Genomic DNA, 24,829 nt, shown 5'->3' on the forward strand with positions numbered 1-24,829 from the left:
TTTGTCAGTGTTTGTTTGGTATCCACACCCAGCGTACTCATTGTAGTATAGATGTGGAAGTCGTTGTCATTGTGAAGCTGCAGCATCAATTTCGGCTATTAACACTACATTTTGCCTTTTATCTTGTTGATACTAATACATTCTATTTTTAGATTACACTTTAGTATGATCCATCTGTTACTAATAGTAACCCCTTACATTCCTGGTGCTCTATACCAAGTTTTTTTCTTGCACTATATGTTTTGGTTATGGTAACAATGCCTGATGTGGTGAGCGATCTATGATTGCTCATTATATTACAGTGGACAGCTTCCTGGTAAAACCGTTTTTTTTTTCTAGTTTTGATTCAACAACGATATTAGCCTAAGCTACAACGCAATTTTGAAAGTCTATGCTTAGCAAGCGATGTCCAGGAACGTCTTCCTGAGGATTTTTTGAGAGCTGGAAGTTCCACTGAACGTCCCCTTTTCCTGACCCAAACAACATAAAAAAAGAACGCAAATGAAAACTCCTTAGCAACTGTGCTGCAGCAATGTCTTTCCTGCCCAGAATAGTTGGATACACTACAGCCTTCCAACTTTTTGTTTTACTCCCAGTTGCTACTGGTAACAGCTGTGTAAATTGGGGGGAAAATATCTGGATGAGAACCCTTACATGTAGCACACCTTCTAAAGAGCTGCTGGTGAATTTTGGTAATTTGGTCAGCACACACAGCCAGGCACAAAGTATTTCCCACACTCTTCTACTGGCTTCAAAGTAGAGTCTAGGGGTTTCTTTAGGGTTTTATTGGGAAAATGCACTTGGATAGGCATCCTCAGTTTTGGCTGCACTGTACGAAACAAGGAATGTCACTCAGGATCTCTATGCTGATGGTGACTTGTACTCCTTCCAGAGTTAAAAGCTTCACACAGTTACTACCAGCGCTGGGGGAATTTACTCACAGAGCCACAGGATCATAGGTTGCCTCCTGATCTCTTTCTCTTTCCAACCAACTTCCTCCTGGCTCTTTCCAGTGAGCTTCTCCAGACCCAAATTGGTCCCTGGACTTTAACTTGTGAATGGGTCCTGAGCTAAGCCTAGCTGGGACCTCAGTGTCTTCCTAAAAGCCTCATCTCAGATTGTGCACCAGGGGCTCTATCACCACCTACTTGACACATCTCCTCAGGGATTGGCTGGAGTTCCATAAATATTCAGGCTGCATGCCCTGTCCTTCCTTCCACCATGGTTCTAGAATTAAATACTTTACCTAGCAGCCTACTCTATACAGTAGGAGGAAGTTACATCAGCGTGAGAACTCAGAATGTTAACAAAACTCTCCAGGGTTCCAGTAGTCTGTCTTGTTTGGGAGAAGTCACATATTTGTTATTGCTTCTCTGCAAAAAAATATTTGTATTCCAAAGTCTGAATATTTCAGTAACTATGTGACGCCTCAGGGAATCCCTGCTGTTTTATAGTAACACGTTATTAAATTTGCCCTGTCAATGCATATTAACATATTTTCACATGGCAGAACAGCAAGATGAAATTTACAGCTATTTCCAATTATTTCTCAATTCTCATCATTGCTCAGCCACACAAAGATGCACTACGGTGACACATGCAAATTGTGCATTTAAAGTAGAACTTATCCATAACTGGATGGCATTTTGCTGGAGCACCGTGTATCATAATCTACTTTTAAAATAAAAAAGAAATTAAACAAATTTCTGTTTTGATCCTTTTTCAATCCCTTTTTTGTGGACAGTTAGGAGACAATTGTCATCTCGTAACAGGAGGTGCCTGAACAAGGGCTTTCATGGCAGGATCGCTAAGTATTATGTTAATGAAAGTTGTAGGTTAAAGTGATAGTAAATGTTCAGTTTTTTTCCCTCTAAAGTAACAAACATATCAATGGCTTCCACTGCTGTCTCTGAGCCAAAGAGGAGTAAAAGCGTCTTGGCTCTTGTGTACATTGTTCGATTAAGATCAGGCTCAGGTAGTATGGAGGGGGGAGCTGCATAGAATGCATGAAGGTAAAAAAAAACCTTCTGTCTTTACAATCACCAAGGGCTGTGGATAGAGGGATACCACCAGTCCTGCATGGGGCCTGGGCCAGCGGGGGGGGGGGGGGGTGAGGTGAATCAGATGTGGGCAGGGAGGGTGATCAGCATGGCGATGGGGGCAACTACTGTAACCAGTCGCCCTCTATGGCTCTCTCTGCAGCAGCTGAAAGCTGGATTCTTCTCCTCTCCCTTCCTCCCTCCTCAGTTCTAGTTATGTCTGCCCCGCAGCACCAATCACCCTTCCTGTTCACTAGAAGTTTCCCCCTGCTGCCCAGGCCCCCCCCATGGGCCCCCTCTACCCTTGCAGTGCCACCAGCTTCCTTCATCTCCTTCATACTGGCAGCTACAAGCACACAATAAGATCATTCAGGATGGAGAGTGGGGGAAGGGTCTGGTAAATATGTCACATTTACCAGCCCTTCTTTTCCTGAATGAACACCTGATCGTACCAATCGTACTGTCAGGTTGGCTGTATGGGGCCCCGTTCTAACAGCAGTCCTGTTCACACCAGGTGTGGTAAGACCTTTTGGCGACCGCAGTGCCCGGAAATGAGACCTTGCGATTTTTTGGCGATTTTCGATGCAGCACTGCCGCTGCGCACATGCAGATGAAGGTTCAATATGCAACCTGGTAACAAACATTTGTATACATTTTTTTCTTTTATTTGCCTAACTAAAATCAATTATCCTTTTGACCATTTAGAATTACACTTTAGGGGTGCACATCATTTTTTTTATATAGTATAAACTATACATATATTTTGCTATTAAGTAAAAATTTTAATTATATGAAGTTAATAACAAGAGTCCCCCTTTACATATGAATCCACAGAATTCCCCTTTTACATCAGAATCTACAGAGTTCCCCCTTTACAACTGAATCTACAGAGTCCCCCTTTTGTATCTGAACTCGCAGAGTTCCCTTTCAATGTAAGGGGGGGACTCTGCAGACTCTGATGTAAGGGAGAACTCTGGAGACTCTAACATAAGGGATGCTCTGGGAACCCTGATTTAAGGGGGAACACTGAGAACTCTGATGTATGGAGAAGACTATGATGTAAGGGAGAACACTGTGGCCTGTTGTGTAAAGGGAAACTCTGATGTAAGGGGTGCTCTGAGAACACTGATTTACCTTAGTGTGCTCACTCAGAGGTAGGGATGAGCCGAACACCAACCCCCCCCGATCGGTTCGCACCAGAACCTTCGAACGGACCAAAAATTCGTACGAACTTTAGAACCCTATTAAAGTCTATGGGACTCAAACGTTCGAAATCAAAAGTGCTAATTCTAAACGCTAATATGCAAGATATGCAACAGACAACACCAGCAATAAAGGGTATCTTCAGGTGTATACTGTGCTGGTCGCACACAACACCCACTTTAACTCCTGCAAATGCCTGAGAAAAGAACACTGTCCCTGCCTATCTTGCTCTTTCCCTGTATGCCGGAACACACTACACAAGGCCACCACACTGGCGGCCTTATATAGTGTGGGGCATATACTAAACCCCCATAGCTATAATTGGCCACAGGCATCCTGCCTGTGGCCAATTATGGCTCTCCTCACTGCCGACGCTGTGATTGGCCAAGCATGCTGGATCACAGTGCATGCTTGGCCAATCATGAGCCAGCAATGCACTGCAATGGCGTAGTGCATTGTGGGGCGTTCGTGCCACATGAATTTGGTGCGAACGGTCCACAAAGTTCTGAATTTGCCGAACAGACGAACGGCCGATGTTCGAGTCGAACACCCAGCTCATTCCTACTCAGAGGCAGGAGAGAGAAGAGGGGAAATCTCAGTCACAGACAGGGATGGATGGTGAGCTCACTCGCCCCTTGGAAGTCAGCACCTCTCAATCAGATGTATCTGAGGCTGCTGGAATTTTCTTTTCTGGCCCCTTCTTTCCTTTTCTGAGAAGCGCCAGAGATTGAAGTGTGGTCAGATGCAGAGAGGTGGGACGGGAGGAAGAGGAGCAAATCGAGCCCTCTGTACTCTCCCACCTGTGTGTGAGTGTGTTGGGGGGGGGGGGGGGGTAATTGTTAGGTTAGTGCTAACTTTTGGCAGTGTGAAAAGAGTGTAACTCTTCTTCCCCTGCTGGGAAGTCATAGCCCGGTCAGAATAATGTGTCCGGGTTTGAGGCAGTCTGAAACCCGAACTGTCCAGGTGAATCCCGGACAGGTGGCAACCCTAGCACAGCAGCAGACCATAATTGGCTGCTATGACTAGTCTTCTCCCTCCCAGTCTGAATGCTGCTGTGTGGGGAATTGAGGGTGGCAAATAGCAAGATGGATTCAGGTATTTATACGAACTGTATACTTTAATTTAAAGAATACACAAATTAATTTATTCGCTTTTTTAAAATATTTTCATGGATACAAATAATGGTGGGGGGTGCAGATGGCTACCTTGGTGCAAAAATGCACCTCATTGTGGCATAGGTGGCATAGGTTTGCATCCCTTGGACATGAAGGAGTTAAATATTCACAGTTTGCATTTGATTGCAGGCTACCTTTTAACATGTGAATGTTGGCAGCATGAAGCCAGATTTGTTGACAATCAATGAGGAAATAGAGCAAGAAAATAACGGGGAATTTGGAGCTGGAGTAGCTTGATGCTCTCAGGCATTTCTGATTTTTTTTCTAAGTAGTAAGAAAACTGTTTTATCAATGGTTGAATAAGTAAGGAATAGCTGAGGGTGATATGTATCATGCCAGCGATACAAGATAAACTGACAAGAACGGATGGCTTCATCTCTGCCATCTTTTGGTTGCCTTCTTTGAAGTAAATAGGGAATCTGCAATTTAAAGCCCAATTGAACTTTCAGTTAAAAGCAGATACGTACATTCCAGGTGCATCAAAATAAAAGGTGCTCAATGTTTTACGATTTCATTTTTTTTTTTTTATAAGCAGCTGCAGTCTGTGTAGAGAAGCCTCCCCCCTGCCAGTAGCTACAGAGTGGGACCCTTGTCTGGTGTGTTGACGTCTTATTACCGAGGTCCCACCCAGTGATGGGCCAACCAGTGCCCAGGGCAAAGATGCCAGATTGCACCCCTTCCACCAACACAAGACTAACCCCAAGCATTTGAGTCATTATACACAATAATAACACTCTGCATTGCTGTCAGTGGATCGGTGTGCATATGCACTGAAGCCAGTGGGGTCAGTGTATGCATTAATAACCCCCAGCACAGATGTCAGTGGACACATTAATAACCCCCAGCACAGATGTCAGTGGACACATTAATAACCCCCAGCACAGATGTCAGTGGACACATTAATAACCCCCAGCACAGATGTCAGTGGACACATTAATAACCCCCAGCACTAGTGTCAGTATATACCGCAATAACCTCCAGGTTATCACTGCACACAATAGTAAGCCCCAGCACAGGTGTCATTGCATTTCAATAACTCCCAGCACTGGTGTCAGTTCGCACAATAGTAACCACCAGAACAGATGTAAATGCACACAATAGAAATCCCCAGCACAAGTGTCAGTGGATGCAATAACAACCCCGGCATTGGTGTCAGGGAACACCATAACAAACCCCGGGAACAGGTGTCAGCATTATTAATGCCGTTCCTTACATTGGTGGTCAGTGGCATTGAAATGTATCCTCTCCCATGACCACCAATGTGGGGAGAGGGGATTAACTTTCTCTGAAATTACAAAAAATGCAAAAGGGGGATGGTGGATTAAAATCTCACTTCCATGAGGACTATTGCAAGGTGGGGGGATGGAGGAATTAATATTCACTGCCATGAGGACCATTGCAAGGTGGGGTGGGGTAATATTCACTGCCACGGGGACCAATGCAACGTGGGGGCGGGGGGGGTTATATATTCACTGCCATGGAGACTAATGCTAGATGGAGAGGGGGGGGGGTTAACATATACCGCCATGAGGACCAATGCAAGGCGGGGGATGGGGGGTTACTATTTACTACCACTGATCACCAATGCAAGGTGAGGTCAGTGTGACAGTGAAAGTTAACCCCATCATCCACCTGCATTGGTTTTTATGGCAATCTTAACCTCTTCCTCAATTCCATCCTGCTCCAGTCCCATACCATTTCCTGTGCTCTGGCACTGGACAGGGAGCAGCAGTGATACTAATCAGTGTTATCAAGTAAATCCAGCTGGGGTGTCCTGTACCACAGCAGCTAAAACTGCTGGAGGAGGGAGGGAGAGGAGAGTCATGCAGCTAGGAGGAGAGGGCATAATCCTCCCTTCAGCACTTATTCGCCACCCTGCACTGTGGTCTGTTCTGAATGGCAGGAGTGACGGTAATATCACTCCAGTAATTCGGGTAGCTGAAGTGCGCCCAGGGCACGTCCTCTTCTCACACAGGCCAAATGTCGGTCGGTTCTTATTGAACTGGCCGATGTCGCTCCGACATTTGGCCCATGTGTACTAGGCTTTAGGCTATGTGTCCATGTACACATAGCCATTTTCAGGCATTTAGGCGCAGGGGCCTTTAGAGGCAGAAATAAAAACATTGCAAGGACATTTAGGAGCAGCAGCATTTTGGCAGAAAAAGGGCTTGAAGCGCCTAAACACATGCAAACGTGTCTAAACACAGGGTAAGGGCCGGTTCACACTGCGGGCGATGCGAGGCGACACCGACTTGCCTCGCCGCGACCTGCCGCGACCTCAGCGGCGACTTGCAAATAACTTCTGTATAGAAGTCAATGCAAGTCGCCCCGAGGTCACCCAAAAGTAGTACAGGAACTTTTTTTCTGAGTCGGAGCGGTTCCATTGTACAGAACGGGGGCGACTTGTCAGATCGCGGCGAGGCAAGTCGTGTCGCCTCGCATCGCCCGCAGTGTGAACCGGCCCTAACACTAGGTACGCTTAGCACTAGAGCATTCATTTATTTCAATGGCCTGAATGAATCATTTTTCTGCCCAATGAGATTAATTAACACCCAAGTGCTTGACATGTCTAAAAAATGTTGCTTTAGGTGTGTTGTTGATGCTATTTTTCTCCAGCCAAGAGAAAGGCATTCAGGAGAGCTTGGCAAATGATCGGCGTGCATGAGGCCTGAAGTAAAAATTTGGGGACAATGATGTCACCAATATCCCCACACCTTCTGTTATATGTCTGATAACAGCTCGAGGAGCTGCCATTCAGCTGTATGTACTGTCGGGATTCATGACTGGTGATAAATTTACAAGGGACATTTTGGGGAATTTTTATATTTTTAATAACAGACGTGTCAAATGCTTGGGTGTCTTTATTTCTAGCTTACATCTTTTTTTCTGTGAATGAGTATGGGTTACTATGTACCCCATACTCATTACATGATGGGGTGGGCAGTATCTGGAAGTCCCCTTATTATTAAGGGGGCCTTCCATATTCCAATAAGCCTCCTGCCCACAGAACACTACAATCACCAGCCAGGAGTAGGGATGAGCCGAACACCCCCCGGTTTGGTTCGCACCAGAACTTGCGAACGACCCCCGCGTTCGGTACGAACGTTAGAACCCCATTGAAGTCTATGGGACTCGAACGTTCGAAATGGAAAGTGCTAATTTTAACGGCTAATATGCAAGATAGTGTCCTAAAAAGGGTTTGGGGACCTGCCTCCTGCCTCAGGGGACATGGGTCACTGCAAAAAAAAGTTTTAAAAACTGCCGTTTTGGCGGGAGCACTGATTTTAATGACGATTAAAGTGAAAAAAAAAAAGTGAAATATTCCTTTAAATATGGTGCCTGGGGGGTGTCTGTAGTATGCCTGTGAAGTGCCACGTGTTTCCCGTGTTTAGAACAGTCCCTGCACAAAATGACATTAAACGGAAATAACACCATTTAAAACTGCTTGCGGTTTTAATGTTATATCTGGTTCCTGCAATATGGTTGAAAATCATTGAGAAACATGGCATGGGTAGCCCTCCCTGCCCATTACCAGCCCCTTTGGGTCTTGTACGCATATTAAGGGGAACCCCGTACCCATATTAAAAAAAGGAAATGCATGTGGCCCCCAGGCCCTATATACTCAGAACAGCAGTATACAGGCGGTGTAAACAAGACAGGGACTGTGTAGGTTTGTTGTGTTAAGTTGAATCTGTTTGTCATTTTCAACCGGTACATTTTTAAAGTGTAGCTCCAGTCAAAAAAACTATTTTTAAGCTTTTTGGATAACATAGGGAAGGGTTATAACCCCTGTATAATTTGTTTTGTCGTCCATCTTTTTTCATCTCACTTGCTGCTGTCTCCTTGCGTTTGCAAGTAGGAGATGTTTGTAAGTTGGATGTTTGAAAGTAGGGGCCTGCCCTATATTATAGCGGTATGTACTGGGTACAGAGCACGCAGACAGCACGCACTATCTCCTAACACTACTGACTGCAAGCTCTATTATTAACCACTTGTTAGCCCAATGTTTGCATAAAGTGAAAGATGAAGTTATGCTGAGTAAATAGATATCAAACATGTCACTCTTCAAAATTGCACATGCCCGTGGAATGGCGCCAAACGTCGCTACTTAAAAAATCCCCATAGGCGACGCTTTAAATTTTTTTTTACTGGTTACATGTTTTGAGTTGCAGAGGAGGTCTAGGACTAGAATTATTGCTCTCGCTCTAACATTCTCGGCGATACCTCACATGTGTGGCACATGCGAGCACATGGGGACATGGGCGCTTTAATTTTTATTTTATTTTTTTATTGTTCATTTTACTTTATTTATTTTAGTTTGACATTTTTTTCCCCAAAAATATATTTTTGATCACTTTTATTCCTATTACAAGAAATGTAAACATCCCTTGTAATAGGAATATGGGGTGACAGGTCCTCTTTACAGTGAAATCTGGGGGGTCAATATGACCCCACATCTCACCTCTAGGCTGGGAAGCCTGAAATAAAAAATAAAAAAAAGATTCTGGCTTTGATCGTACTGGCGAGTTGGTAGAAGCACCGGAGGGCGGTGAGGGGTGGGGGGCGTCTATGGCTGGGTATTTCAGGGTATCACCGAGTATGGCTGGGTATCTCTGAGTATGGCTGGGTATGGCAATTTATGGCAGGGTATTACAGAGTATTGGCGGGGTACTACAGAGTAATAGCAGGGTACTGCAGAGTATTGGGGGGTACTACAGAGTAATGGCAGGGTACTGCAGAGTATTGGGGGTACTGCAGAGTAATGGCGGGTACTGCAGAGTATTGGGGGGTACTGCAGAGTAATGGGGGTTACTGCAGAGTAATGGGGGTTACTGCAGAGTAATGGCAGGGTACTGCAGAGTAATGGCAGGGTACTGCAGAGTAATGGCGGGGTACTGCAGAGTAATGGTGGGGTACTGCAGAGTAATGGCAGGGTACTGCAGAGTATGCACTGGTATTGCAGAGTATTGGCAGGGAATTGAGGGGTTAAATTCGGTGAGCAGCGATGTGGGCACTGCAGATGCAGCCCACATCGCTGCTGACACCGATCTCTTTCCCCTCCGCTGTACCGATCGGTACAGAGAGGGGAGGGAGGAACCGGCGTCATAACATGACGCCGGTTTGTTTCCAAGTGATCACTCCGTCATTTGACGGAGCAATCACGTGGTAAACGGCCGCTATGAGCGGCCGTTTACCGTGATGCGCCGGGTCCTGTGGACCCGGCGGTCACGGATGCTCTCGAGTGCGCGCACCTCGGGGCACGTGAGAGCAGAATTCTGGGAGGCCGTTAATTAACGGCCTCTCAGAGTTAAACAACCGCCCTAAAGCCGTTAATCGGCAATGGGCAGTTAAGTGGTTAAAGCTAGATCACTAGCTATATAGGTGAGGTGAATATAGTGGTGTATACTGCAGTCAGGGCACAGACAACAACCACTACACAGCAGCAAGATAGGAAATCAGCCAAAAACGATTGGTGTGTACTGTGTTGAAGGTACACAGAACACCCACTGCTTCAGATGCTAAGTAACACACTACAGGAGGCCGCCTCAAAGGCGGCCTTATATAGTGTGGGGCGTGCACTACACAGCCTGAGCTATGATTGGCCACAGGCAGGATGCCTGTGGCCAATCATGGCTCTCCTCGCTGCCGGCGCTGCGATTGGCCAAGCATGCGGGGTCACAGTGCATGCTTGGCCAATCATGGGGCAGCAATGCACTGCGCCACCACAGTGCATTGTGGTCCGCGCGCGCGTCACTCGAATTTTGACGCGAACGGCCCAAACGTTCGGAATTCGCCGAACGGCCGAACAGCCAATGTTCGAGTCGAACGTACGTTCGTCTCGAACACGAAGCTCATCCCTAGCCAGGAGGGAGTGCAGGCTTGTTTCCCCCCCTTTCCTGGTCAGCCAGGCTGCATGCCCAGATTAAGGTCCTGTTCCCAAGGGCAGTGCCCAGCTGCATGCTATATTTTACACCTCCTTGCCCATTAGCCCAGAAAATAGGCATTTTTAATTTGACAGATTTGGCTCTCATTGATTTCAGTAGTTTAAGCATTCAACATCTGAACCCAGGACAGTTCAACTCATCACTAGTTGTGACATGTCAGGAATGTATTCACATAGACATGTAAAGTTACTAAAAGGACCACTTTAGAAAAAAGAGAATGAAATCATTAAACAGAACCTTTGATGGTTTCAAATAACCAAAGTCCATTAGACTAACTTTGAAAATGCATTTATATTCTCTGTTCCTTGCTGAGACCCTCCTCTCATCTAATCATATTTTTCAGATAATTGCCTTTGATGAATTAAGAACTGACTTCAAAAGCCCCATTGACCAGTGTAATCCTGCACACGCGGTAAGTGGCCCCTGTCATTTGCAAGAATATTCTGGTACGCTAATGATTTGTTTCAATGTTGCTGGTAGAATATATGGGTCACCGGATGGTCAAGGGCCAGAATTAACATTTTAATTGCATCCATGATCCATAGTAAGTAGCTGATGCATAGGAAAGTGGGTTAGTTGTTCAGAAAAGATCCTCATCTACAAAGCTTCATCAAAATGTACTTAAAGTAAACCCTAATAGTAAACTTCAATTTTCTCCCTTTTAGTCTGTTTACCACTTGCCTACTGAGTACTTATACCCTGTCATGCAACACTGTACCCATTTGAAATTTTTGCCCTTTTTTCCTACAAATAGACCTTTCTTTTAGTGGTATTTTATCACCACTGGGTTTTTTTTATTTTTCGTGCTATAAATGAAAAAAGACCGAACATTTTGAAAAAGAAAGCATTTTTGTTTGTTTCTGTTATAAAATTTAGCAAATTAGTATTTTTTCTTCATAAATTTTGGCCAAAATGTATACTGCTACATTGCTTTGGTAAAAATAACCCAAATACGTGTATATTATTTGGTCTGTATGAAAGTTAGAGTCTACAAGCTATGGTGCTAATCATTGGAAATTGATCACACCTGAGGTACTGACGGCCTATCTCATTTCTTCAGACACTAACAAGCCAGGAAAGTACAAATACCCCCCAAATTACCCCTTCTTGCAAAGTAGACATTCCAAGCTATTTAATAGGAGGCATGGTGAGTTTTTAGAAGTTGTAATTTTTTCCCACAATTCTTTTCAAAATAAAGATTTTTTTTTGATTTTTTTTTAATTATAATATTAACAGGTAATTTCTCTCACACAGCATATGCATGCTTGCAACTACACCCCAAAATACATTTTGCTACTCCTCCTGAGTATGGTGATACCACATGTGTGAGACACTTTTTACAGCCTAGCCACATAGAGAGGCCCAAGTGCAGGGAGCACCGTCAGGTGTTCAAGGAGCATAAATTACACATCTAACTTGTTGACTACCTATTACAATTTTGAAGGCCTTGGAGCAGCAAGCCAATGAAAACACCCACAAAATGACCCCATTTTGGAAAGCAAACACTTGAACGTATATATTCTATGAGGCATAATGAGTCTTTTGAACATGTCATTTTTTTCACAAGTTTTTGGAAAATGTGGAAAAAATGAAAATGCATTTTTTTTACACAAAGTTGTCCATTTATAAGATATTTCCAACACATAGGATGTACATTTTGGCATCCTGACACTAAATTTCATTTCAGGGGGTTGGCAACACTGCTCCTGAGTATTGTGATACCACATGTGTGAGACTTTTACACAGCCAAGCCACATACTGAGGGCCCAACATGCAGGGAGCACCATCATGTGTTCTAGGGACATAAATGACACATTTAATTTCTTGACTACCTATTACAATTCTGAAGGCCCTGGAGCACCAGAACAATAGAAATGCACAAAAAATGACCCCGTTTTGAAAAGTAAACACCCCCATGTATATTTTATGAGGCATAAGTGAGTGTGATGAGTCTTTTGAACATGTAAGTCTTTTCCACAAGTTTTTTTTTTACACAAAGTTGTCCATGTATAAAATATTTCTAACACATAGCATGTACATAGCAAAAAATACTCCCCCAAAATACATTCTGCTACTCCTCCTGAGTATGGCAATACCACATGTGTGAGACTTTTACACAGCCTGTCCACATAAAGAGGCCCAACATCTAAGAGAGCACCTTCAGGTGTTCTGGGAGCATAAATTACACATCTAATTTCTCGACTACCTTTTGCACTTTTGAAGGCCCTGGAGCACCAGGACAAACGAAGCGCCCACAAAATGACCCCATTTCGGAAAGAATACACCCCAACGTATATTCTATAATGCATAATGAGTCTTTTGAAGATGTCATTTTTTTCCTCAAGTTTTTGGAAAATTTTAAAAAAATTTAATGCATTTGTTTTTATACAAAGTTATCCATTTATAAGATATTTCTAACACAAAGCATGTACATAGCAAAAATTGCAGCCCAAAATACATTTTGCTAATCCTCCTGGGTATGGCGATACCACATGTGAGACTTTTACACAGCCTGGCCACATACAGAGGCCTAACATTGAAGTAGCACCTTCTAGGTTAAAGGCCCTGGAGCACCAGGATGTAATGGAAACGCCCACAAAATGACCCAATTTTGCAAAGCAAACACCCCAACATAGAGAGCACTGGTCCAGGCAGCAGGCAGGGACTTTGTCAGCAACAGCAAACAGAATAGTCCAGGCAGCAGGCAGAAATACTGTCCATAGTCAGTACAGGCAGGGATAATGTCCATATACAGTCCAGGGTCAATGCAGGCAGAGATATTGTCAGCACTGACAAAATATTGTTCCTGGTAGTAGGCAGGAACATGGTCCATAGTACAGGTAGCAGGCAGAGTTGTGGTCAGTTCATGAGGCTTCTCCCCTCCAAATTTCTTTGAAGCCTCCGGGCTCCAGACCCTAATCTGGGAATGAGAAATCCAAAATATTAGTTTTCTTCATCCAGAAAAATAATTCTGGAGCCTTTCACATATGTGAGACCTCTGTGTTATGAATCCCACTACTCCAGCAGCAGGGTAAAAGATCAGACCAAAAGGCAGACAATAAACATAGTCAAACAGTCCAGGGTCAGTTCCAGAGCAGGCAGAAGTATGTACAGATGTGGTAGGCAGAAGCATGGTCAAATAAAAGGCCATGGTCAGTTCTGGAGCAGGCGTAGGTATGTACAGTTTAGATGGCAGGCAAAGGCTTGGTCAAATAACAGGCCAGAGCCAGTTCAGGAGCATGCAGTGGCATAGTGGAATGAAGGTAAATAGCAAGAATTGAGGACTAAGTGTACCATACTTCACTAATAATGTAGAGAAGTATGGAAATGGCAGAAACAGTCACCTAGCCAGAGGCCTGGTTGTGAAGGACACTAGGGACAATAATAAGAGGTGTCTCTTCTAACTCCTCCTCTGGAGCACACCCTAAATTTTGTTTTACATTTTTGGCCTGTTTGTCTGAAAGGGATTTTTTCTGGAAAATGGGGTTCGGAGAGTCTGCTTAACATCTGATCGAATATTTTCTGGCTGGTCATCGGAAAATATAAGGGCAGTTATGATTTCCTCCTGGTAGCCGAGGAAGGATTCGGGTCTTTCGGTGGAGTTGCGGTATATTATATAAGAATTGTATATGGTCTATAAAGAAAACTAAAAAGATAAATTGCGACTTTTTATGCCAATGGTATGTTTGTCTTGTGGCAAGGTAGGGTACGAAGACACGAGATCACTGAAGTTGACTCCTCCCATGAACAAATTGTATTTGCGGACACATGTTGGTTTTTGGATGGGGCCATTCCTTCTGGGGATTTTCACATAGATGTTATTGTGGATTGAAGAGAGCATGTAGACCTCCCTTCTATCCCTCCACTTCACAACCAGAATTTCCATTGTTCCACAAACTTGCCGACTCCCCTCTTCTTAGCTTCATATTAACAAGCCTTTGAAGGAAGCCCTTCCTGTTCTTTCTTACAGTGCCACATGCTGGAGTCTTCTTCCTGTGAAGGTTGCGGAAAAGGGGCAAATTGGTATAGAAGTTATCTACATAAAGTTGATAACCCTTTTCCAGAAGTGGATATATCAGGTCACAAACGACTTTCCTGCTTGATCATATGTAGTCTGGGCGATCAGGGGGATGCAGCTGGGTGTCCTTCCCTTCATACACCATGAAGGCATAGATGTACCCGTGGCTCAGTCGCATTTATATATTTATAAATTTTCACCCCATATTGGGCCTTTTTTCTGGGGATGAATTGCTGGAAGCTCAGCCTAACGGTAAAGTGGACAAGCGATTCATCCAGGCATACCCTGTTTCCCTGAAAATAAGACCTAGCATGATTGTTGGTAATGGCTGAAATATAAGCCCTACCCCCCAAATAAGCCCTACCCTGTTTTCCCCTAAAATAAGCCTTACCCTTAAAATAAGACCTACGAGGACTTAACTAGGGTTTATTTGGGGGGTAGGGCTTATATTGAATCCATCACCATCAATCACGCTAGGTGTTATTTTTGGGAAACAGGGTATATGTTGGTCTAGGGTAAATAACTGGGGAAATTTTTCTGAAAAATAATTTAGAAGTAGCCAAATTTTATAAAGCTCATCATATGCTGGGACATATCAGGGAGGGCACTGGGTATTTGTCAGTATAATTTAGGAACCTCATTATTATCAAATATCTGGTTCTGTGCATTACTGCTGAGTACATCAGCATGTGGTGAATGGGGTGGATGGACCAATATGAACATAACAATTTTTTTGGTGATTCCCAGATTGAATGTGAGGCCCAAAAAAATCTTGAACTCCTCCACTGTTAGGTCTCTCCATTCATAGGAACAGGAATAATAGGACGTTAGGTTACTCAATATGAATTGTTGTGCATATGTCAGGAAAGGTTCCCTCCACTGGTAATGTCGATTATTTGTCGTACAGTACTGAGATCCACCAAAAGGTGTCTCCTGGCAGTTTGGAGCTGTCAGAGGAGCTTTTCCCTGCTGGAATTATGTCATCTTTGGGCCGCAGTACTGGCGTCCACCAGCAGAGGGATCCTGGCAGTAATGTTTTTGCTATAGAAAGAGACATTGCCACCGCTATTGGATACTAATTATTTGATTGCACTTTATTAGAGATTTGCACTTTATTGGAAATTGATTAGTTATTGTTTTGCTAATATTTGTTTATACATAATTTTTATTTATCTTTATTTTCATTATCTGTATATTTTTTATTCTTTCTCTTCACTTGATGCACTTTATGGATTGAATCAGAACTTTGGATTCTTATCACAAATATTTTAGTTTGGCTATCTTTATGGACACTGGATGCACTTTACTGTTTACTGTCACTTAATGCACTTTAGTCTAAAATGATCCAACCGTCATATTGTATGTGATTAGATACTATTTAGATGGCACTTATTCACTGTTTGGAATTATTAGTCTAATTAGTCACATGCAGTTATTTCATAATTATTTGTGTATTATATATTAAGATATATATCTATAATTATAAATTTATTTTTATTTTTATTTTATTTTTTGGAGCGCAACACCATTTAATACACATACAGCATATTTGTCTGGTTCACTCTGTTGCAGTCACACAGTTCTGGTTACATCTAGTTTATGACAGAATACCAGGGCCATCCCTGACCAGAAGTGGCTGCACAGAGGAACCATTTTGCTTCAGTTTGGTTGCAAACATGAATGCTGATGAGGTTATTTATTTTTCTCTGCAGTGCTGGCATCTGAAAGTAGTGATTTTTGCCACCAGGCTTTGAAAGGGTGGTCTAGCGACCAGTTGTTTGCGGCTATCCATTTGGCTCACTCCCTGGTCGATCACTGTTATATATTGTTTGGGGAGGTGCAGCCTTTGATCAAGATCTGTACTGAGCTGGCCCTGCCCTGCATCCCAGACGGCCATGATGATTTCACTCATCCTTTTAATATGAATCAGGTTGTATCCTTATGCCGGCCATACACGGTTCGAATTTAGAAAGAATTTTCTTTCGAAAATCGTATCTAAGAATTTTCGTATGAATTTCGCACCATTAGTGGGCTGCAGCAACAGCCGATTTTCGTGCGGAAATAAAATTTGAGGAATCGGACATGTTGGAAATTTTTAGAAAAACAAACGATTTTCTAATCAATGATGGGAGAAACGTGCGAGAAACGTAAGAAAATGTACGGAGATAAAAGAAAATTTACGGAGAGAAAAGAAGATTCCCAGCCAAGAAAATTATTTTCTGTAGCAACATGAGGTGAAATTGAAGGCTTGGTCGGCCGAATTTTGAAAATCAATGGTGGCATCATCGGATCACAAAAAAAACAAATTTTCTGATTTTGAAAAGAAAATTCGTTCGAAATTCGACCGTGTATGGCCTGCATTAGTATGGCTTTTTGAAGATGATCCTGCTGATTTTTGTGAACACTACTCAGCCTGTTCCTCACAGGTGATTGCTGAGTGCATTGTGTTTGCTCAGTCTTTTGTTAGACAGGGAGACTTAAAACTACAGTTTATACAACCTATACTTTCAGCATGGTCTGACATGGTGCAATCAGTTCCAGCCAAACAAACCATCTCTGCCATCAGACATCAGCCTACCCAAATGTATGTTTCCCCATCAGCCATGTCAGCCTCAGTTGCAGCCCAGTACACGCTGCTCCCAACCAAATACTCATATCTAGTCTCTGCTACCTGTACTTATCCTGCATTCCACCCACCTGCCTCTACTCAACTGCCTACAAACCCACAAGATCTTCCCCCAGCTACTGTTACCTCTTCTCTGCCATATCCCAATCCTCCTTTCCAGTCTGCTGCACCCCTTACCTACAGTCCGGCAGTCACCTACAGAGCTTCAATGGCTAAACCAAAGAAAAAACAAAAGTTTTTCCCAACCAAAACGATCCTACCATTAACCCAACCTACCTCCACACCCACCAATCTGTCCCAGCTTGAAGTTCCGGTGCCAGAGTCCCAGCCGGAGTGCCAGAGTCCCAGCCCGGAGTGCCAGAGTCCCAGCCCGGATTGCCAAAGTCCCAGCCCAGAGTGGCAGAGTCCCAGCCCGGAGTGCCAGAGCCAGAGTCCCAGCCCGGAGTGCCAGAGCCAGAGTCCCAGCCCGGAGTGCCAGAGCCAGAGTCCCAGCCCGGAGTGCCAGAGCCAGCTTTCCAGCCCGGAGTGCCAGAGCCAGCGTTCCAGCCCGGAGTGCCAGAGCCAGCGTTCCAGCCCAGAGTGCCAGAGCCAGCGTTCCAGCCCGGAGTGCCAGAGCCAGCGTTCCAGCCCGGAGTGCCAGAGCCAGCGTTCCAGCCCGGAGTGCCAGAGCCAGCGTTCCAGCCCGGAGAGCCAGAGCCAGCGTTCCAGCCCAGAGAGCCAGAGCCAGCGTTCCAGCCCAGAGAGCCAGAGCCAGCGTTCCAGCCCAGAGAGCCAGAGCCAACGTTCCAGCCCGGAGAGCCAGCATTCCAGCCCAAAGAACCAGTTTCCTGGTCTGAAGGTGCGCTGCCCATTTCCCGGCCTGAAGGGCCTGCTTCCCAACCTGATGTGCCCATGCCCTCTGCCCAGCTTGATGTGCCTGCTGCCCAGCTTGAAGTACCCATGCCTGCTGCCCAGCTTGAAGTGCCTGCTTCCCAACCTGATGTGCCCGTGCCCACTGCCCAGCTTGATGTGCCCGCTGCCCAGCTTGATGTACCCGTGCCTGCTGCCCAGCTTGATGTGCCTTCTGCCCAGCTTGAAGTTTCTGCTTCCCAACCTGATGTGCCCGTGCCTGTTGCCCAGCTTGATGTGCCTGCTGCTTGGCTTGATGTGCCAGTGCCTGCTGCCAGGCTTGATGTGCCTGCTTCCCAGCTTGATGTGCCCGTGCCTGCTGCCCAGCTTGATGAGCCTGCTGCCCAGCTTGAAGTGCCTGCTTCCCAACCTGATGTGACCACTGCCCAGCTTGATGTGCCCGCTGGCCAGCTTGATGTGCCCACTGTCCAGCTTGATCTGCCTGTGCCTGCTGCCCAGCTTGATGTGCCCGTGCCTGCTGCCCAGCTTGATGTGCCCGTGCCTGCTGCCCAGCTTGATGTGCCCATCCTTGCTGCCCAGCTTGATGTGCCCGCTGCCCAGCTTGATGTGCCCACTGCCCAGCTTGATGTGCCCGTGCCTGCTGCCCAGCTTGATGTGCCTGCTGCCCAGCTTGAAGTGCCTGCTTCCCAACCTGATGTGCCCGTGCCTGCTGCCCACCTTGATGTGCCTGCTACTCAGCTTGAGGTTCCTGTGCCTGCTATCCAGCTTAACGTACTTATTGCCCAACCTGATGTGACTTTGCTCATGGCACAGCTTGACACAATGGACTTTCCCCAGCAACCACTAGTTGGAGCGTCCGGAGGTCACTCCTTCAAGGGGGGGGGTACTGTCAGGAAAGGTTCCCTCCACTGGTAATATCGATCATTTGGCGTTCAGTACTGAGATACACCAGCAGGTGTCTCCTGGCAGTTTGGAGCTGTCAGAAGAGCTTTTTCCTGCTGGAATTATGTCATCTTTGGGCTGCAGTACTGGCGTCCACCAGCGGAGGGATCCTGGCAGTGTGGAGCAGGTATTACCTTCTGCAATCAGGCGTCACATGACTAATAGCAGTCATTGTATAAATACCCGGCAAGTGCACACACACCTTGCCCTGGTATTGTCCTTGTGCCCTGACCTGCAGCCTGTTTATTTGTTACCTGATCCCGATCCCGATCCCGAACCTTGATTCCTGCATCGTGCCTCCTGAACCTGTTGTACCTGATCCTATCTATTCTTGCATCCCTGGAACCTTATCCTGCAACCTGATCCCTTTCTCCTTCCCCCCCCCCCCCATCTGCTGACCTCCTGTTTATGACCCTCGCCTGGCTTGACTACGATTCTGATACTCCCTTTTGCTACATATGCTGGTTTGTTTGTTTATCATCACTGTTTGGTTGTTTGGTTTGTTCACTCGGTTTGTATTGGTGGTGTGTTCACATTTATATGCATTTACTTTAATAAATTTACCTTCTCCTATTTATGTCTGGTTCACTCTGTCGCAGTCACACAGTTCTGGTCACATCTAGTTTATGACAGCATACAGGTTGCACATTTGCCACAATTGATAACAGGTCCTCGGTAAAAACTAAATGAAAGAACTCCTCCTGGCTGGGCATTGAAACAGGGGATGTTAGCTGCTCCTGAGTTGGAAGGTAGCCACAGGGGTATCTGAAGGGCATAGGGAAGGCTGGCATGGGTTCTAACCCTTTGGGGCTGAGGTGACACCCCACTAGTACTTGGCCTTTTTGCCTACATACTGCGCCACTAGTGTATGGCACTGCGGTGCTGGTGGATGCCACTGCCTCCTCCTCTGTCAGTGTCCCACTGCTCAGCACTGGCTCGTAATTGAAATCAGAGTCAGTATCCAAAACAGAATCCGATACAGAGCTCCCCATTGCCTATAACGGTGATGGCGAACCTTGGCACCCCAGATGTTTTGGAACTACATTTCCCATGATGCTCCATTACACTGCAGAGTGGATGAGCATCATGGGAAATGTAGTTCCAAAACATCTGGGGTGCCAAGGGTCGCCATCACTGGCCTATAACATACCCCCACTGTGATGTTTGTTTTTGTTTTCTTATTGTCCATACTTAATTTATGAGCTGGTTTTATCTTTATAGACATGATCCCCTGCTCTCTTGCTGTATCTTGTAGTCTGCCTTTGGTGTGAGAAGTTCATTCTGTCAGCCATGTGTTTCTCCTATGCAATCCTGGCTGATTAATTGGCAACAATACACCCACCCAACTCAGTATAAATTTAGGCCTTCTCTAGGGGATGCCCAGGCAGGGGTTGCATTGGCAACTATCATTTTGGATAAAGTATTCATATTGGATTAAGTATTACATTTAGGCTCAGCACTTCAGCGAATGCACAAAGCAAAAATCTACAACAGACTACTTCAACACACTAAACAGACTACAGGTGTCCTGATTCCCCATAGAACATCTTTCATCCAGTCTGCTTCTCAATCTCACCACTCTGTATCATGCACTCCCATACCTCCCAACTGTCCCTGATTTTGAGGGACTGTCCCTGATTTGGAGCAATGTCCTTCTGTCCCTCTATCCTCATTTGTCCCTCATTCTTGTCTGATCTATATAGTTGTATATAAAATGCACTATTTATCGTTCAAAAAGTGTTTCCCAATGCTAAACCTTTCATCCAAATTCTAAATTGCATTTGTACATTTTCAAAGCCAATACAAAGGAATAGTAGTGGTAAAAAAAAGTCCTTGTGGATTTAATTAACCTTTTATTTATTTTTTATTATTTTTTGGGGGTTAATGCTTTAAGGGGGCGTGTCCTATGCCTATATACCTTTGCTAGTAGACGTCCCTCATTCCTATCTCAAAATGTTGGGAGGTATGCACTCCCTACTTTTCCTTCTCACAGTTGCCTCCTTAAAGAGGAGTTCCCCTGAAAAAAAAAAAATTAAAAGTCAGCAGCTACAAATACTGCAGCTGCTGACTTTTAATAATCGGACACTTACCTGTCCCAGGGTCCAGCGATGCAGGGGAACGAAGCCCCGCTCGTTCCCCCCTCTGCTCGGCAGCGCCGGCATTCTAACTGTGGGCACCCAGCTGTGGCCGCGCAGTCATCTGGGACCTGTCACGTGTCCCAGATGACTGACAGGAGGGAGGGGGCAGAGCTGAGCCCTTCTTGCGCTGAGGGGAAGTGATGACACTAGCCCAGGCACTGAAGGAGGCAGACTACGAGGGACCCCCTAGCAACAGGCATTTAGAGGTGAGGTTTTTTTAGGAATTTTCATGAATTTTGTTTTTTTTCTGTGGAACACCACTTTAAACATTCTCTACTTCACCCCTTCTCCACCCCACATCTTATATATATATATATATATATATATATATCACCCTCACTCCTATCTTCACCATATTACTGCACTCATCAGCTCCTGCTAATTTTGAACCTACATACCAATAAAACCTCCAGGACACTGAGAAGTGTCCCCCCCACCCCCGCTTAAGTCACACTCCCATATCACCTCTCTCACGCTTCTGCTTCTCCTAATGTCTGTAGATATTTCTCCAAATCCTGGACCACCATCATTTACCTTTGGCCAACATACCCAGCACCCCCTACAAACTCCTTCATCCTACTTGCAATTATGGAGACATGGCTTCAAGAATCTGACTTTCCTTCTCCTGCTGCCCTCTCCCATGGTGGCCTCCTGTGGACTCACTGGACTAGTGGATGGAAAGGAGGTGGTGTTAGAATCTTTCTATCCACTCAAAGCACTTTTCAGGTTCTTCATCCACCCCCCTCTCTGTCCCTCTCCTCATTTGAAGCTCACTGTATTCATCTATTTTCTCCAGTTTCATTGAGAATTTCTGTGATCTATCGGCCTCCTGGACCGGTATCAAGCTTCCTTGATGACTTCTCTGCCTGGCTACCTTGCTTTCTCTCTTCTGAAATCCCAACAATCATTCTTGGTGACTTCAACATCCCTGTTAATCTTAACACTCCCACTAATTCTAAATTTCTGAACCTAACCTCCTCTTTTGACCTGAAACAATGGGTAAAACGCTTCTACTCACTCTGACAACTGCCTTGACCTCATATTCTCCTACCTATGCACTCCACACAATCTCTCCAACATTCCTTTTCCCATCTCTGATCACCACCTTATTAGTTTCACTCTCTCCTTGTCTTCCTCCTCTTTGCCTTCCAACTACCAAACAATTACCCATAGAAACCTTTGCCATCTTAACCCTTCTCTTCTTTTTTCTGCTACAGATTGTCTCTATGCCAAAATCTCATCCTTGTTCTGCCCCAACCTTGCCACTTCTATCTACAACAGTTCACTGTCACCCACCCTGGATACCTTGGCCCCCCTCCCTATGCACAGAATCAGGCCCCGACTGCTACAACCCTGGCAGACAGACATTACCAAAAGCCTTAAAAAACAGAGCCGTGCTCTTGAGCGTCTGTGGCGTAAGACAAAGTCACAGCAAAATTTCAGCCAATAAAAAAATCTGCCCTCCAAATACCATTCCTGTCTCCACGCTGCCGAACAGACTTACTTTATCACTCTCATTAACACCCTCTCATTCAGTCCCCATCAGTTCTTTTATACCTTTAATGTTCTACTTCGTCCACCATTACCTCCACCCAATAACTTACTCAATGCACAGGAGATTGATAATCACTTCAAAAATAGGTTGAAACAATTCGTCTTGAAATCTCCTCCACTCTACAGATATCTCTCTCACTTTATACTCTTTGTCCTCCTGTACAATCAAAACTCTTGTTTAACCCAACTACTACAGAGTGGGTCAATAAACTTTTTTCTATTGCCCACCCACCTTTTTTCTAACCTCCTGCCCGCTGGACGCTGTTCCTTCTCAAATACCTCTGAAGCCCCATGCACACTATCAATTTTTCTGCTGAGTTTTTCCTTCAGATTTACCAAAACCATATAATATGAGGTCAAACCTTAGGAGTTTCAATTTGTGTGCAATCAGGCAGGCCCTTGTACTACATGGTTTTGGTAAACCTGAAGGAAAAACTCAGCAGAAAAACTGATAGTGTGTATGAGGCCTCACTCTATCATACACTCTTTACCTCATATCTTCAACCTCTTCCTCTCTACTGGCATCTTCCCCAACCCTCTGAAACATGCAAAAAAAACAAATCCTGCGAGCCTTAAAAAGCTCCCTCCTAACTATCTGCCCCTATCAAGCTGCAAACGTTAAACATGCCTCATACATACATGCATAATAAAATAAAAATAAAAATAACATTCGCTGCGCTAGATAGGTCCTATACCTAATAATCCATGCCTTGATCTATAATTATAGATGCACAGGTGAGTAATAAAGTGCATAAATAATAAACACACAGCTGGTATAATGTGCAGGTACAATCTGTGGCAAGCAAATAATGCGCACACAAATGTAAACCCACAACTGGAAAAAAAGTGCACAAGTGCAAATAGTGCAAAAACCACACTCAATAAATTAAAATAGAATAAAAACAGAAAGTGCTTAATGCATACCGATGTGACAACAAAATTGCAAAAAGTATATATATATATAAATAAAGAAGTGCAAGATCATACACCATATGATTGTCCCTATATGATAAACATTAAACAGTCTTTTGTAGCAGCCTGTGTTAGGCTGTGATGAGAAACAAACAAAATACTGATGGTGGTGAGATGCAAAACTACGTGATCTCCAGTGATCAAATTAACAACATGCTTCTACATCCAGCTGTGATTCTGAATCATGCATAGGTGAAATCCAGAAACCCCTTATGGTAATGAGGTCACCTTGGAGCATGTGACTACCTTTTACACTAAGTCAAATCACGCATATGAACATGTATAAGGTGCGTCAGCGCACCGTATTTCAAAGAGCTTAATAGATACTGAAAACAGTAAGGGTATGGCTTGTATTTCCTCTAGGCAGGTATACTGTCTCTCACTCCATCCCGGCCCCTCCCCTACGCGTTTCGATACTCAGGGTTTGCCGTATCTTTCTCAGGGGGTTCCTCTGAAACATGCAGTAGTCACTCCCATACAAAAAAGGTCTCACTGGACCCCACCAAGACCCATCTCCTTACTCCCTTTTGCCTCCAAACTCCTTGAATGTTTTGTCTACAATGGACTGAGCAACCATCTCATTGAGAATAACCTTCTTGATCCCCTTCAGTCTGGATTTCATCCACAGCACTCCACAGAAACTGCTCTCCTAAAACTCACAAAATAGTCCGATCGTTTATACGCATCATTAGCCTCCGCAATATCTCTAGAGTATGCGTGTTTTTAACCAATGAGACCACCAAGCTTCTAATTCACTCCCTGGTCATCTCTCGCCTCAACTACTGCAACTCACTCCTCATTGGACTACCTTTACATACACTATACCCCCTTCAGTCCATAATGAATGCAGCTGCAAGACTCATCCACCTTACCAACTGTTCAGTGTCATCCACCCCTCTCTGCCAATCCCTGCACTGGCTTCCACTCACCTAACAAATAAAATTCAAAGTACTAACAATAATTTACAAAGCCGTCCACAGCTCTGCCCCAAGCTACATCACTCGCCTAGTCTCAAAATACCAACCAAGCTGCTCTCTTCAGTCCTCCCAAGACCCCCTGCTCTCTAGCTCTCTTGTCACCTCCTCCCAGGCTAACCTTCAGGATTTCTCCAGAGCTTCTCCCATCCTTTGAAACTCTCTACCCCAATTTGTCCGACCGCCCCTACTCTATCCATCTTTAGACGATCCCTGAAAACCCTTCTCTTTAAAGAAGCTTATCCTGCTTCTAACTAATACACTGTTTTACTTTCTCCATCAGCTCATCCCCCACAGCTCTTGCCTTTTGTACCAATTGACCCTCCCTCCTAGATTGTAAGCTCTTGCGAGCAGGGCCCTCTGATTCCTCTTGTATCAAATTGTAATGTAACTG

At 44.8% G+C, this 24,829-nt stretch overlaps 1 protein-coding gene across 2 annotated transcripts in view; it reads left to right on the forward strand.

The window, feature by feature from the left end:
* CNIH3 (cornichon family AMPA receptor auxiliary protein 3) overlaps positions 1 to 24,829 on the forward strand; it is a 279,433-nt gene that overhangs the window by 151,039 nt on the left and 103,565 nt on the right. Inside the window, exon 2 of one of the 2 annotated variants that reach the window (XM_077485828.1) lies at positions 10,706 to 10,774. The exons of the other annotated variant lie outside the window; for it this stretch is intronic. Coding sequence (XP_077341954.1) covers positions 10,706 to 10,774 — 69 coding nt within the window. The remainder of the gene's footprint in view (positions 1 to 10,705; positions 10,775 to 24,829) is intronic. 2 annotated transcript variants of the gene reach the window in all.

Source organism: Lithobates pipiens, unplaced genomic scaffold, assembly GCF_037356315.1.
Source record: "Lithobates pipiens isolate NorthernLeopardFrog02 unplaced genomic scaffold, aLitPip1_a1.2 Scaffold_18, whole genome shotgun sequence".
Lineage (NCBI taxonomy): Eukaryota > Metazoa > Chordata > Amphibia > Anura > Ranidae > Lithobates > Lithobates pipiens.